The sequence below is a fragment of the Panthera uncia genome, chromosome A2 (assembly GCF_023721935.1).
Source record: "Panthera uncia isolate 11264 chromosome A2, Puncia_PCG_1.0, whole genome shotgun sequence".
In the NCBI taxonomy this organism is placed as follows: domain Eukaryota; kingdom Metazoa; phylum Chordata; class Mammalia; order Carnivora; family Felidae; genus Panthera; species Panthera uncia.
The window spans coordinates 135,739,553-135,754,054 of record NC_064816.1 but is presented as its reverse complement, the minus strand read 5'-3'; the positions used below and the strand labels follow the sequence as shown (position 1 = coordinate 135,754,054).

Below are 14,502 nucleotides of genomic sequence, written 5' to 3'. Positions count from 1 at the left end.
TAAATCACTGATGGAGTAAGCTTACAGAGAAGTATAGAGTGCGACAAAGCAGAAGGTTTTAGGAAGAAAATGCTGTGCTTCACTGAGCATACAGATGCCAGACATAATGCGTATTGAGTTACCTCTGTTGTCATTTGAAGGATAGAATTTGAGCTACGTTGTAAAAAAGAAAAAAAAAGGGGGTAACATCCTAAGTTCAATGATTCTTATAAGAAATGTAGAATAGAATAACCAGTGAGTTTCTTTGTCATAAGTAATTTTAATGGTCATCCCTATCTTAATACAAAGTATTTAAGATAGTCTAATCCATAAGTCAGTTCAGCAACCCTGGATGAAATTATGAACTTCACTTCTGCTTAACTCAGTCCTATAATGATCCAAGATAGATTTTCCCCCCCAGAATTATCACAGAATGTTCCCAAGTATCAGGCTGTGCTCTGAGGCAGGAATTTATAGACTAGAATTTGTCATTCTCTTTGGTTAATTTATTCAATGCTATCTCACAGTTATTGAATTCTTCATACCTCTATTATTTGATGGCAAAAATATACATATTTAATTACCCAGAGCAAGGGTTGACAAACTTTTTTTTTTGTCCATGGCCAGATAGTAAATATTTGAGGATTTGTGGGTTATACAGGTTTCTTTTGCAACTACTCAGCTCTGCTTTTATAGCATGAAAGCAGTCATAGATAATACTTAAAAGAATGAGCATGGTTATGTTCCAATAAAGCCTTATTTGCAAAAACAGGTAGCAGGCCAGATTGAGCCCTGGCCATAGTTTTCTGACCCCTGCTGTAAAGCTTTCTAAAATCACAATAGATTCTAGATTGTAGTAACCATAGGCAATAAGGTAGTGCTGTTTCACTGCTAGTTTCCCAATTTAGAATATGAATGACAGTCTCTCTGCCTCTTGCCTCATCCTGCGAGTGCTAGTTCACTGCATAAAATAACATGACACTGAAACTGACCTGTAGATTGGGAGTTTTCAAGTATTCCAGGTGCCTCGGTCAGATTAATGAATGTGATGGGGAAATGAATACCACCAAATACAGAAGCCTGATGCCTCCGGGACATCTCAGGAGGACATGTAAAAATATCTCCTTCAGAATAAAGAACATGTTGCCATTCCTAACGCGTCTTTCCAGTAGAAAATGAGGCTTCGTGGACCTCTTTGGATGGTTATGCCAGTAGATATAATTGAGCGTCTCGTTTCGATTTATTTATCCAGTGGTTGCAAACTGCTATCTTGGAGTGGAGCCAAGAGTAACAGAAGGCTCACCAGTAAGTTTAGCCTGAGGTGGTCTGCCAATCGTCTCTTCTAACGCAGTACATCCAATGGTGCTTGGAAAGCCTGGGGAAGATGTGGGATGCTGTGTGGACCTTCATTAAAACAGGAAATTATGACAGGGAGGCACACTCTCGTGTGTGTCAGAACATTATAATGTGCATGCATATAGATACCGTCATTATGTAGGAACTGAATCAACACACCGAGTCAGTTTTGATGCTTATTAGAGCTTTCCTCTTTCACTGGTTCAAAGCCCCAGTTTAACTGAATATAAATACAATAGCTTCAGTGTTGTAGTGTACCAGGTGAAAAAAAAGTACCACTATTCCATGTGCATATCTTCCTAAGTACCTTAAAGGAGAAGCAAAGGAAACATGAAAAAGAAAAGATGTAACAATTTTTAAACTCCTTGTTTAAACTAGTTAAAATGTTAATTTAGGCCATCTTTTAGTCGCAAGAAATAGAACCCCCCACTCCCTCCCTCTACCCCGCACCCCCGAATAAGGCAAAAAAGAGTTATTTATATAGGATAATGGCCTATCTCTCAGTATCCAAGAGCAGGAAGCCATCCTGGGCCTCAACTAGGAACTGGATGACTAACAGAGAAGCAGGCTACTCTTCCTTGGATCTCCCTCTCTGGGGGCCTTACGAGCTCCCATCTGTGCTTCTCTCTGTAAGTCGGCTTCATTCTGATTTCTCCCTGCAAATTGCTTTCTCTTCTTTCATGTACACAGTAGAAAACGACCTCCCCGCATTCCTTGCATTTATATGCCCTAAGTTGATGCAATCCGCACATACTAACATCTAGAACATATGATTCCCAGATCTCAGGAAACAAATTCGATCGGCCCATCTGAGATTAGGTGTTCTGCTGTGATCCAATTGTCTATGTTCAGAAGGGTCTTAGACCTTAGACGTGACCTTTTAAGGGCAAGGTCACAACATATAAAAAATAGCTACCACTACTTAGCAGTATGGACATTAGCTTTTGAAGAAGAACAGTTACCTATTACGGGAAAATATAGAAGAATAAAGATAGTATGTGGAATCTGATTATCAGTAAATTATGTAAAAGCTAGTAATGAGCAGAAACTCTGAGTGAGAAAAGTCCAGTCGGGAGAAAATGAATTTAGAAATATGTATATCATGCTATCTCTGAAGGAGACCCAGAGACTGGGAACTTAGAAGTCTACATGCAACCTTCTAAGGTTATTTTAGCAAATAACATCATACCTGTTCTTGAGAATTTGCTGTCAAACAATTTCTCAGCCTTCCTCTGTTCTGTTCTGTTCTGTTCTGTACTGTGAGGGGGTGACTCCTACAAAGGTACAATTCCTGGCTTCCAACCCAGCCGATTTTCAGCTTGGTTTGGCTACTGAAAGGCACTTGCAGGACTGGAGGACTGGAGAAAGAGAGAAGTCAGGAAATTTCTCCCTTCTCTTTCCTGAGAGGGCCTGTCTGACAGTAGAGAGCTTCCACTGAATAGGCCAGCTGAAGAGCCAGCTCCCTCTAGATATCTCTGCTTCTTCCCTCTCCCTTAGTCCCTCCACTCTCAAAATTCTAGTGACTTTTTGTTACTGCTAATCTCTGTGTCTGCTGTCCCCTATTTGGTTTTTCAGTGTTCCTAGCACCTGTGAAAACAATATCCTGGGTAAAATTCATTCTGTCTTAATTACTTAATTTATGATTCCTTAGTTGAACCATGACAGATGTGAGCCCCTCTGTGGGTTTTCGGTTGCCGAAGTTTCCCTGAGGTTTCAGTACTATAGAGTCAGAGCCTAGGGCAAGAGTCGAAACCCAAACAAAATATAAGCCTCCAGATGCTTTAGAGACTAAGAAATGATTGTTTTTTACTTATCCCTGGTAACAAGTGGAATCAAGATTAGGGGATGGATTACCAAACAGAGAAAAACAATGATTGGGCTTTGATGAAAGGAAAATTGGTACCCAAGTGTTATTTTTTCTTAAACATTTGTCAGTATTGCCTTCCTTGTCCTGCTGAACAGTAGTTACCGAGGCCTTTCATTTGCACCTTCTAGGCTGTCACTAGTGCATTCGGTGCTTTTGTGGGAATTAGCAAAAAGCGTCTCCTCTGGGTGTCAGGGCCCATGACATGGCTACAGAGTGTGAACTAGATCTCAGCTCATACAAATCTAGAAATTATTATCTGGCATGCTGTGAGTGCAAAGGAAAAGTCATGGATTTAGAAACTTTCCAGGAAGGAACTATACTGTTGGTGTACCTGCCCGCCCCCCCCCCCCCCCCCCGCCCGTCCATGCACATAGCTCCCAGTGGTGAAAGCGTTGCCTGCTAATGACTCACTTTTGCTCCCTTCTCCAGAAATTTGGTATTGCCTTTGGCTGGTATATCCACATATTCTCTTATACTTTTTTGCTTTTTACATTTTTGGGCATATATGAATGAGAAGTTTGAACTACATAATTGCTAAGGTCCCCTCCATCTCTAACACAATGATTTGAGCTGCATGATTTCCAAACAGGGAATCAGGAATGTATTCTAATATAACCATTGACTCTGGCTAAATTAGTGAGTATTCAATGTTTTTCCTGATCTATTAAAAAAAAAAACAAAAACAAAAAACTAGTAATATTAACTCCCAGCCATGGGAAATTGAGAAGCATGACTGATTTAGTAATTATCAAGTTTTATGCAATCCAGTTTTGAATATAAATGATACATATTAGAGTGCTATTTCCATGAAACCATAGTCACTAATTAGCTACTCTTTTCTTGCTGAAATAATTAAAAGTAGAATTTTTATGCTCAGGGCATTGAAATTCTTACCAGCCCCTCTTGCAGTAGAGGAGGACTTATAATAGGGCTTCTATATTCATTTTTATACCACCAAAGGGCATTTATAATAATGCAAAAAATTGCTTATATTCTCTCACACACTGCCTTTTTACCCATTACTTTTTTTTTAAAGGGTGGGAGAGTCTTTAAAAAATTTTTTTACTATTTATTTATTATGTTTGAAGGAGATAGAGAGAGAGAAAGAGCAGGGGAGGGAAGAGGCAGAGAGAGAGGGAGAATCCAAAGCAGGCTCCAGGCTCAGAGCCTGATGCGGGGCTCAAACTCACAAACAGTGAGATCATGACCTGAGCTGAAGTCAGACACCCAACTGACTGAGCCACCCAGGTGCCCCATCCATTACTTTTAAAAAAGTCTGAGAATGCAAATTGGTGCAGCCACTCTGGAAAACAGTATGGAAGTCCTGAAAAAATTAAAAATAGGACTATCCTATGACCCAGCAATTGCACTACTAGGTATTTATCCAAGGGATACAGGTATGCTGTTTCAAAGGGGCACATGCACCCCAATGTTTACAGCAGCACTATCAACAATAGCCAAAGTATGGAAAGAGCCCAAATGTCCATCGATGGATGAATGGATAAAGAAGATGTGGTATATATATACAATGGAGTATTACTCGGCAATCAAAAAGAATGAAATCTTGCCATTTGCAACTATGTGGATGGAACTGGAGGGTATTATGCTAAGCAAAATTAGTCTGTCAGAGAAAGACAAATATCATATGACTTCACTCATATGAAGACTTTAAGATACAAAACAGATGAACATAAGGGAAGGGAAGTAAAATTAACTTAAAAACAGGGAGGGGAACAAAACATAAGGGCCTCTTAAATATGAAGAGGTTGTGGGGGGGGGATGGGCGAAATGGGTAAGGGGCATTAAGGAATCTACTTCTGAAATCATTGTTGCACTATATGCTAACTAACTTGGATGTAAATTAAAAAAATAAAATAAAATGTTTAAAAATTAAATAAATAAAAAAGCTGGATGCCTTTTCAAACCAAAAATATGAATTTTTTATATGGTTTTAAGCTATAAAGGACCTTAGCAATCATTAATTCATTCCTTTCATTTCATAAATCAGAAATGGAAGCATACAGAAGTCGAGTGACTTTACTAAGATTACATGGCTAGTTAATATCAGAACTCAGATTAGAATAACTAATTCATTTGGCCTAGCAGCTGTTTTGCCAGATGTGAACAATAAAGACATTGTGCCTACAGATACTACACTATCTATGCCTTAAACTGACGAGAATAAACTCCAGTGGTTTTTATAGTTCCCTCCCCCAAAAGGAATGGGATTCAGATATGGTGTACAGAATGCTGTATTTCTTATGTGCTGGGGGAGGGGGAGGGAAGTAGTTGTTGATAGAAGTAAATTTAACCCTCTGAATGTCCTCTTGAAGGTCAGTCCATCATAAACACCAGGTGGGCTTTTTAAAATGTAGACTGATGCGCTCTACCCCCATTGTTTCTGGCTCAGTTTCTAACTCAAGAACCGAGCCTGAGAATTTGTATTTCTAACAAGTTCCTAGGTAATTTTATTGCCACTGGTTGAGGGACCCACGTTTTGGGAACTACTGGTCTATCTCACCCAGTCCCTAGGGATGGCTAGTCTACTGACCTTTTGTCCTGGTCCTTGTTTGTATTCTAGTTTTTAGGACACCTGGGTACTCTCCTTGCTTCCAGAGTTGCCTTCCTAGACCAGGTCAGGCCTTGATTTACTTTTCCAGCAATTGATTCATGCTAAAACCTATTATTCTCAGAAATCCCTAACAACAGGCTCCACATTTCTCCTGAACTAGGTAGGTTCCTGGATACTGCTCAGGGGGAAAGAAAATCACTTCATGCTCTGGACTTGAATTAGTTTTCTGGGCCACCTACAATGGGGTTCGCCTCTGTCTATTGCTGTGAGCTATAAGCCCTCTCCCTGCTCCCACTAGGTTGTGTGCAGATTTCTGGGTATTGTATTTTCTCTCCAGACACTCTTAGAATGCTACATAATTATTACTGTGTGGAAGAGTTTGGATAAGGCAATGAGTTTTCTTGTCTTGATTTCAGAGCATGTATAACTATCTCTGTACTTATGAGAAGTATTCATATATTGTTCCTTGAATCAGAGGTGATCATTTGATCTAGAAATATACATTTATTACTGTATAGGTTCAGTGCTGAGAATAAGAAGATATCAAAATGAATAAGACATGATCTCAGCTCTCAGAGAGCCTTCAGGCTAATAATGGAGGAGACAGACATTTACAAAGTAATTATATTTTCCAAATAGAAAATTTGTATATCACTGGCATTGACAACATATTATGATATATTAAAATGGCATACTACAATTTTAATGGATTGGCAAAGAAGCTATTCATAAATTACATCAATGTCAATTATATCTCCATAAAAAAATAAACAAACCTAGATTTCAACTCTGAAATGGGAAAAGAACTACAAATTACTAAGCCTGAAGTAGAAGAGAACAATAAAATACAAAAATTATTGAAATAGAAAATCAAATAAACCTGACCAATATAACAACAACAACAACAACAACAACAACAACGCGTTACATGATAGAGAAGACCATATCCTTCACCCTGATACTTTTAGTGAGGTAATAGGGATACATGACCTTGTCAAATCATCACAAGTATCCAAGCTGCCTACTAATTCAATCAAAGTAGATTGACATTGAGCACATTATAATAAAGGAGCCAATGTTTTTCCCTTCTCATCTGAAATAATTAAACCGAGGGCCACTGAATATTCATTAACGTCAGAGAACCATGGTGAAAAAGCCAGGAAGCGGCAACCTGGGAACTATAACATACTTAGCTGTTCAAATAATTTCTGCCATAAAGGTATGTATTAGGTATGTGGAGACTATGCCATGTAGTGGTAGTGACTATCACTGGTAATTTACTAGCATGAATAAGAATGCAATTTTCTACTAACATCAATAAGAAATCAGAATAAATTGTAAATAAGCTATCTATTTCTTAAAAAGTAAGCCCCAGAGAGGCTTGTACTCAAAATGAATATAAAAGGAAGAGGGAAGGGAAAATCATTTGCTAGCTTACTGTTTTAAGATTTTTTAGTAGATAATTTTAGTTCATGAGAAACAAAACATTCAACATCTAACGAGAGGATGTACTAGGACAAATTCTCTTAAACATTGCTATATGCAACATTTACATGAAAATGTACAGAGACATTTTACAACGTGAACATTTTAAACCGAATGCACTTGGAGGTTGCATGGTAGAAGTGACATTCATCAGCTCTGCGGTATTCCGATTTGCTGTTGTTCTGTCTCTATAACCCAGGTCTGCCAACTCAAGCAGGACGTCAGTACTGGTAATTATGGCTATGCTGGCTGCTGAATGCGACTGATCCCAGTATGCAGCTACCTCCACATACCCCTACAATGATGGGTGTCACTACATTTTTAAATTATTAACATTAGCAAGGAGAACAGGGTGTTTCAGAGGACTTGTAACAGTACATAAACAATGATAATTGTAAAGAAGAAAAGTGGATTAACAAAGGACCAGGACAGGAGAAATTTGCAAAGTATAAAGATAATGGCAGGGAATCTATCTGAAAATACGCCTCCATTTCCATACATAAGCTACCCTAATGTTTTCTGCTAAAGTGAGGACTTTACCTTAAAGAATCCTAGCAAAGAAAGATGAAAATAAAAGTAGTAGAATAGATTCTGAGTCAAGGAAAGTCAAATGGAAGAAATTAAAGAATTGTCTTCTTTTTACTTACATTCATAGTCATTTTAATACAGCATATGCATTTTGTATATATATGAAAATAAAATCCTTACGGTCTTCTTAACCTAGCTGATAAACTTTAAGACACTTAGTGGAAGGGAAATAGAATCCTCCTTATTTCCTGGACCAAATCTAATCTCTCAAACTGGGTAAAAAGAATTTGAGATAAGAAAATAACTTGCCAAAGAAAATAGAAAGAAAGATATCTTGTGTTCTGCCAAATAGAGGATATGCTATCAAGAATGAAAGAAGAAACTTGCTAAGACTTTGAAACAAATCAAGCTGGTGCTGTTTGGTCTCAGGCTGAACATGGAAAAGTAAAATCCTTGTATGCATGGTCAGAAGGGAAAACCCCAAATATTGCTTGTTCACATGCTCCTAAGAGTAAGGAAGTCATATTTCCAAGGTAATGTTCACACTAGCATTTTCCACATTTTAAGAACAGGGAGTTGGAAAAGGGTCAAAGAAAAGTAAAAAATAACAATGAAGGAGTAGAAAATAAGAACTTAGGTTGCAATTTTGTGGACAAAATAACCACATTTTAAGTTCTGAGACAAAGCTAAAGAAATGATTTGGACTTGGGAAAAAAAAAAGGTCTACGGTGGTGATAATTTTCTATCATCATTTCTAAACAAAAAAGAACAAGGGCAAATGGAAAATTGCATCTAGAATTAGATAAGACATTTAATATTTTCTGAAAGAAAAAAAAAAACAATTAAAACAATAGTCTAGGCTACCAAGAGGTTGTGAAATGATTAGAACCTAGTAGGTCTGAGCGTGGGATAGATACTTCAAGTCATAGCTGCTGTCCTTTCAACTAGCCTCTCATAGTCGTCTGCTTTTTCCCATAGCTCTTTTCCACATCTCTTTCCCCCATCTTCAAAACAGTTTGGTGGTCTATAAGCTTTTAAAATTTGGCATTCTCACATAAAAATTGCTTTCAGCTTTTATTAACTAATAAGATTAATATTAGAAAATGTAATAGCATAAAATATTACCTATTGTGAAGAGAATTATAGAAACTAATATGATTCTGTCTCTAGATAGTTTTTTTTTTTTAATTTTTTTTTTCAACGTTTTCTTTTTTATTTATTTTTGGGACAGAGAGAGACAGAGCATGAACGGGGGAGGGTCAGAGAGAGGGAGACACAGAATCGGAAACAGGCTCCAGGCTCCGAGCCATCAGCCCAGAGCCTGACGCGGGGCTCGAACCCACGGACCGCGAGATCGTGATCTGGCTGAAGTCGGACGCTTAACCGACTGCGCCACCCAGGCGCCCCTCTAGATAGTTTTAAAAAGTTTTGTAAATTTGGCATATTGGCACATATATCGTCCATGTGGCATAACCTATCGCCTAATTAGAAATTCTGCGAACAAAGAAATTATGCCCCCAACTCACCACTATGTTTGGAGAACTGCATAGAGTTCTAAATGCAAAGGACAGTTTTTGACCTATTAGGCTTAGACGGAACAAAGATAAAAATACACATTTCACCTCAACTCTTGATTGTTAGTTAAGGGAAAGCAAGCAGACCCTAGGCAAAGGGAAAGCAAGGAGACCACAGGCAAGGATGGTCAATGATGAACAAGTAATATTTGAATAACCACTGCGTATCAAGTCTTTCACATATGCTTTGTTGGTAACTTTTACAACTTTGAAGTAGGTTTAATTATCTCTATGCTACACCTTTATTAAATAGAAATTATTTTCATTTTACAAATGAGGAAACCGACTCAGAGCAGCAACTTGTCTAAGGCCCATGAAATTACATATCTGCATGGCAGAACAAGAATTCACAATTAGGCCGATCTGAAGCCTATATTTGTTACTACCCTGGTTCACAGTTTTGACAATATTAAGATTCTAATTTCTCTTATTTGTCAAGAATATGTAGTGCTTTCTGCTGTCACTGTGGTTTTAATTTATAGGAATCTCACTTTTGATGCCAGAGACAACTGATTTAGTGTCTAGGTTTATTTTGTTGGCTTCGTAATTCTGAGGCAACTCCAGGTTTACATTTCTGCTGCTTCCTAAACCTGATTATTTTATAAAAAGTCAGCTTTTTTTTTTTTTTAAGTTGAGAGAGAGAGAGAGAGAGAGAGAGAGCATCATGGGGGAAGAGGGGCAGAGGCAGAGAGAGAGAGAGAATCTTAAACAGCCTCCATATTCATTGTGGAGCCCAATGCAGGCCTTGATCCCAGGACCCTGGGATTATGAACTGAGCCCAAATCAAAAATCGGACACTCAACCCACTGAGCCACCCAGGCATCCCTACAGTTTGATTTTCTTAAATCACTTTTCCCCTTAACATTATTAATCGAGTTTAATTTTGAAATATTCATATTTTATATGAGGGCTCCCAAGACTACAAGATCTCATTTTCCTTTCTAGATTTATTCCTATTAGGTAGCTTCATAAGGGCAGCTATAATTTAAAAATTTTATATTTTCAAAGTGCGTTGATAATTGCTTATAAGTCTCATTAGTACATAGATGATTCGTATTGGAAGCTATCAGAGATGTTAAAATTAAATGGTTTTACCAAATTTCATTTGGCATAGCATGGATGTTAAGTTTAACATATGGTAACTTTTTTGTTTATTGAAATTGAATGTAAATTCATTAGTAAACCTGGTGATGGAGATTATACAATAAATGAATAAAGTTTAAAGTGGCAAAGTCAGATGCTTAGTACTGCAGGGGGTATTCTTTATCATTTCCTCAGTCCAAAACTTCATTTTACATTTGTTTAGTACTTAATTTACTTGAACAAAGGGGGTTATCTTAACTTTCTGAGGCATACACATTTAACAAAAATTCTTGAGGTTTACTTCTAAGGATTAAATCAGACAACGTACTTCCATTTGTGAAATATCCCTGAATGGGCATATTCGTTCTGGATAAAAAGAAAACAAGGTCTTTGGGGTCTGAGAAAAAAACATGAGAAGGGGAAAAAGAATATTTTCCAATTCACAAAACGGGGAAAAATATGTTCAGGGTACTTCAGAGAAAAGAGCTTGAATTTAAATGTTACAAATACATGTATCCCACGCAACACTCTAGGCGAAGGGTAGAAATCTTTTTTTCCAAGTGCGTTTGGTTTTTGTAGCATCCATCAGCAAGATCTCTCTTTCACAATACTGGGAGAGGCCTGTTTGTTCCTCCACTTCCACTGCTGAAGTTTGGACAAAGTTTGAGAAACCCCAGGCACCTGCGGCTCTGACCTAAACCACCGAGGAGCACAGGGGAGAGCGTCACTTCTGTCTCCAGATTCCAGACCTTTTTAACCCTCAGTGTAGACGCCCGGCCTCCGCACCCCAGAAATAAGAGCTATTCGGGGAAGGGGGACCTGGGTCTGCACTGACGCTTCGCAAAGGTGTGCGTCCACAGAACAGGGGCGGACAGGGGCGGGCGGCTCTTCTTTTGTGCAGGCAGCTGCCACCGGGCGCAAGCACCGCAGGAAGGAGGCTAGAGCCGTGGGCCGGTACGCGGAACTCCCGCCCGGCGTCTCACCGTGCAGTCCGCGTCTCACGGTGCGGTCCGCGACCCGGCCGGAAGGGGGCGGGGCCTTGGCCCGGCGCGGCGAGGCCGGCCGCGGCGTGGTTGGCGGGGGGAGCTCCTCCGGGGCCCGGCCCGCAGCCGCGCGTTTCCGGCGCGCTCCCCCGCGTCCTGCGTCCTGTGGTCTCGTCCGCCCCCGCTGCCATGTTGGATTGTGCGGCCGCCACCGCCGCCGCCGCTGCCGCCGCCGCCGCCGAAGAAGGGTTGGAGGAGGAGTTGGGAGTTTAGCGCAGTCGCCGGAGTACAAGGACAACGACCATCCGGCCAGAGGCTCGCCGGGCGGGAGCTGGGAGCTTCCCTTTCTCTGTGCGGCCTGCCGTTGGCTCCTCCTTCCCGTGGCCTCCTCCTCCCCGTGGCCTCCTCCTCCTCCCCGCGCCCGAGAAGCTGCGAGATGCTGCGCCTCTGATTCCCCTCCTCCCGCCCCTGTCACCGAGAGGGGAAAGAGCACTCGCCTACTCTCCGGAGACGGCCCTGGACTCGCAACCCAGCCGGCGAAACCATGAGCTCCGGCCAGCAGCAGCCGCCTCCACCGCGGAGGGTCACCAATGTGGGGTCCTTGCTGCTCACCCCGCAGGAGAACGAGTCTCTCTTCACTTTCCTCGGCAAGAAATGTGTGGTCAGTGGCCGAGACCCGCGTCGCCACCCCTGACGTTACCTCTCGGGCCCGGGCTTGTGGGCCGGGAAGTGGGAGTGGGGAAGAAGGCGGGAGCGGCGCGGGGAGGGTCCGGCTCCCGGCCAGGCCTCCAGCCAGCCCGGCTCCCCGGGTGTTGGGCAGTGCCGGCCGGGGCGGCCGGACACCGCCTCCCGAAGTTGCCCGTGAGCTGGGAAGTGTCACCTCTGCAGGCCTGCCCTGGAACCCTGCCTGGCCGGGCCCAGGTCTGCGCCCTAGCTACTGGTTCAAACTTTGCTCCCAGGCCACAAGGGGATTTTATTCTTGCACGAGCTCCTCGATCTTAAAAACCGGGCCTCTGTACCGGCCCTCGCTTCACCTCCTGCCGCTTGATCTGGGGAGGGGGGGGACCTCCTTTCACAATGGCAGAGGTTTCAGGAGTGAGTAGGTCGAGGAATGAAGCCCAAATATGAATGAAGCGGACCGGAATGTGGTTTTTAATCCCCGTTTAGGATCTCAGGAGGGGGTGAAGTCTAGTGCATCGGTTCAGAATGAGAGCAGGAAATGCTACTGCTCCCCATTGCAGAGAAACAGCGTTTATTTCTCCAGCAATCTCGACCAGGCCTGGTTTCTGCTCTCCTCCCCACTGATTTTTTTTTGCATTGGTGGGAGGAGGTGCTGTTCTCCCCACAACCATGCGCAGGGGAACCGCAATCTCTAGTAGTTCTTGGCCTTTTGGGGCCTGAGAGTGATTCTTAGGTTGGTGCTGTGCGGCCTGTTCCAACCCCAGATGGCTGGTTGGGAGCAAGCAGTTCTGCTGTGGGAAGGGGAATGTGTGTTGTTGACGGAAGCATTCATTACATTGGCTGCTGGCACTTCTGGGGGTGGGGAGGTTCTGCTCTGTGGTGTAGGCCTTGTCAGGCTGCATCTGACTGCGGTGGCTGGGTTGGACCCTGGCTGATTTTGTTGAAACGCTGTTGGGGTTCCTTTCTCCCCTCTTTGCGTGTTAGCACCTGCACGGCATGTGCCACAGGAACCCGGGGAGCGCCGACTGAAATGTCAGCAGAGCAGTGCAAAGTCACAACTGTTGTTAGCAGTGCCCAACTGGGCTACACCTGCTTGTTTAAGAGGTTAGGATTGGACAGTTTCTGGAAAGTTACCCTATGAGTTAATCGTTAACTTTATAGGAATCAACCTTTTGTATCCTGTTGGAGATTGAATTATTACATTTAATTCAAATGTGTTTTACATTTTACTGATAAGAATGAAATAAGACGACTGGCTTAATATCAGTATTTTGAGAAATAACTTTAAAGATAACCAAGCCCCCTCCCCCCCCCCCTTTTAAACAAATGAGAAAACGGAGCCAGTGAACCCTAAGTCACACAGCAATTTAGGAATGTAACCAAAACTAGAAACCAGGACTCCTGATGCCTAGTCTCTTGTGCTTTCCACTACATCATGTTGTTTCAGAATGGTTTCTTCCCTTGTTACTGATTTGTTTCAAAAAGTGGTGCTAAAGGAATTATCACTTTTTTTCCCCACCAAAACCTGATAAAATTAGAGTGTAAGATTCTTAAAGCAGCACCAATTTTTGTATATTTTTGATTTATGAAAATCTCCAGGTTTTCAAATGTTACATTATTTGCAAATGAAAAATTTTAAATTTTGCCAGTTTATTTACATTTGCTATGAAATCTGTGTCAGAAAGGAAGTAGTTGTATTGTTTGACATACCAGACACATTAACTTTAGGCAGGAAGGACATTACATTTAAACGTGAGTACACCGACTGATTGCTTTATGCTTACCTGTAATGTTTCCTCGTTTCAGAATGAAAGATCTGAAAGAATACTGTGATTGAGAAAGAGAGCTTTCTTTCTGGTTAGCTTAAGTGGATTGCTGAATACGCTGTCCGTATTCAGTGCCCAATATCCTTATGTTGTCTCTTACTAGTCACCTTTACCTTTTGAATTTCTGTCATTTAAAATCACACTCTTTAGTGGCCTGCTCTTGTGATATGAAATTTTTTGTGAAGATTAATATTCGAAGTCTCCAGTTCTTTGAGAGTAAAAGTAAGAAAGATTGTTTTAAAAAAAAAATTTTTTTTTAACATTTATTTATTTTTTGAGAGACAGAGAGCACAAGCATGGGAGGGAGGGGCAGAGAGAGTGGGAGACACAGAATCCGAAACAGGCTCCTGGCTCTGAGCTGTCAGCACAGAGCCTGACGTGGGGCTTGAACTCATGAAACAGGAGATCATGACCTGAGCCGAAGTCGGGCGCTTAACCGACTGAGCCACCCAGGTGCCCCCGAACGATTGTTTTTTGAACAATCCTTTTTTTCCTCTTTGCCCACTGTGTGGCTTTTTGTAGTTTAAAATAATAGTGAAATACATTGTCTTATAAAAAGAAAAAGTCA

The 14,502-nt window shown here is 41.4% G+C and overlaps 1 protein-coding gene across 1 annotated transcript in view; it reads left to right on the top strand.

Moving 5' to 3' along the window:
* Positions 1-11,595: 11,595 nt before the first annotated feature.
* WASL (WASP like actin nucleation promoting factor) overlaps positions 11,596-14,502 on the top strand; it is a 62,464-nt gene continuing 59,557 nt past the window's right edge. Inside the window, exon 1 of the mRNA XM_049641767.1 lies at positions 11,596-12,088. Coding sequence (XP_049497724.1) covers positions 11,972-12,088 — 117 coding nt within the window. The 5' untranslated portion in view covers positions 11,596-11,971. The remainder of the gene's footprint in view (positions 12,089-14,502) is intronic.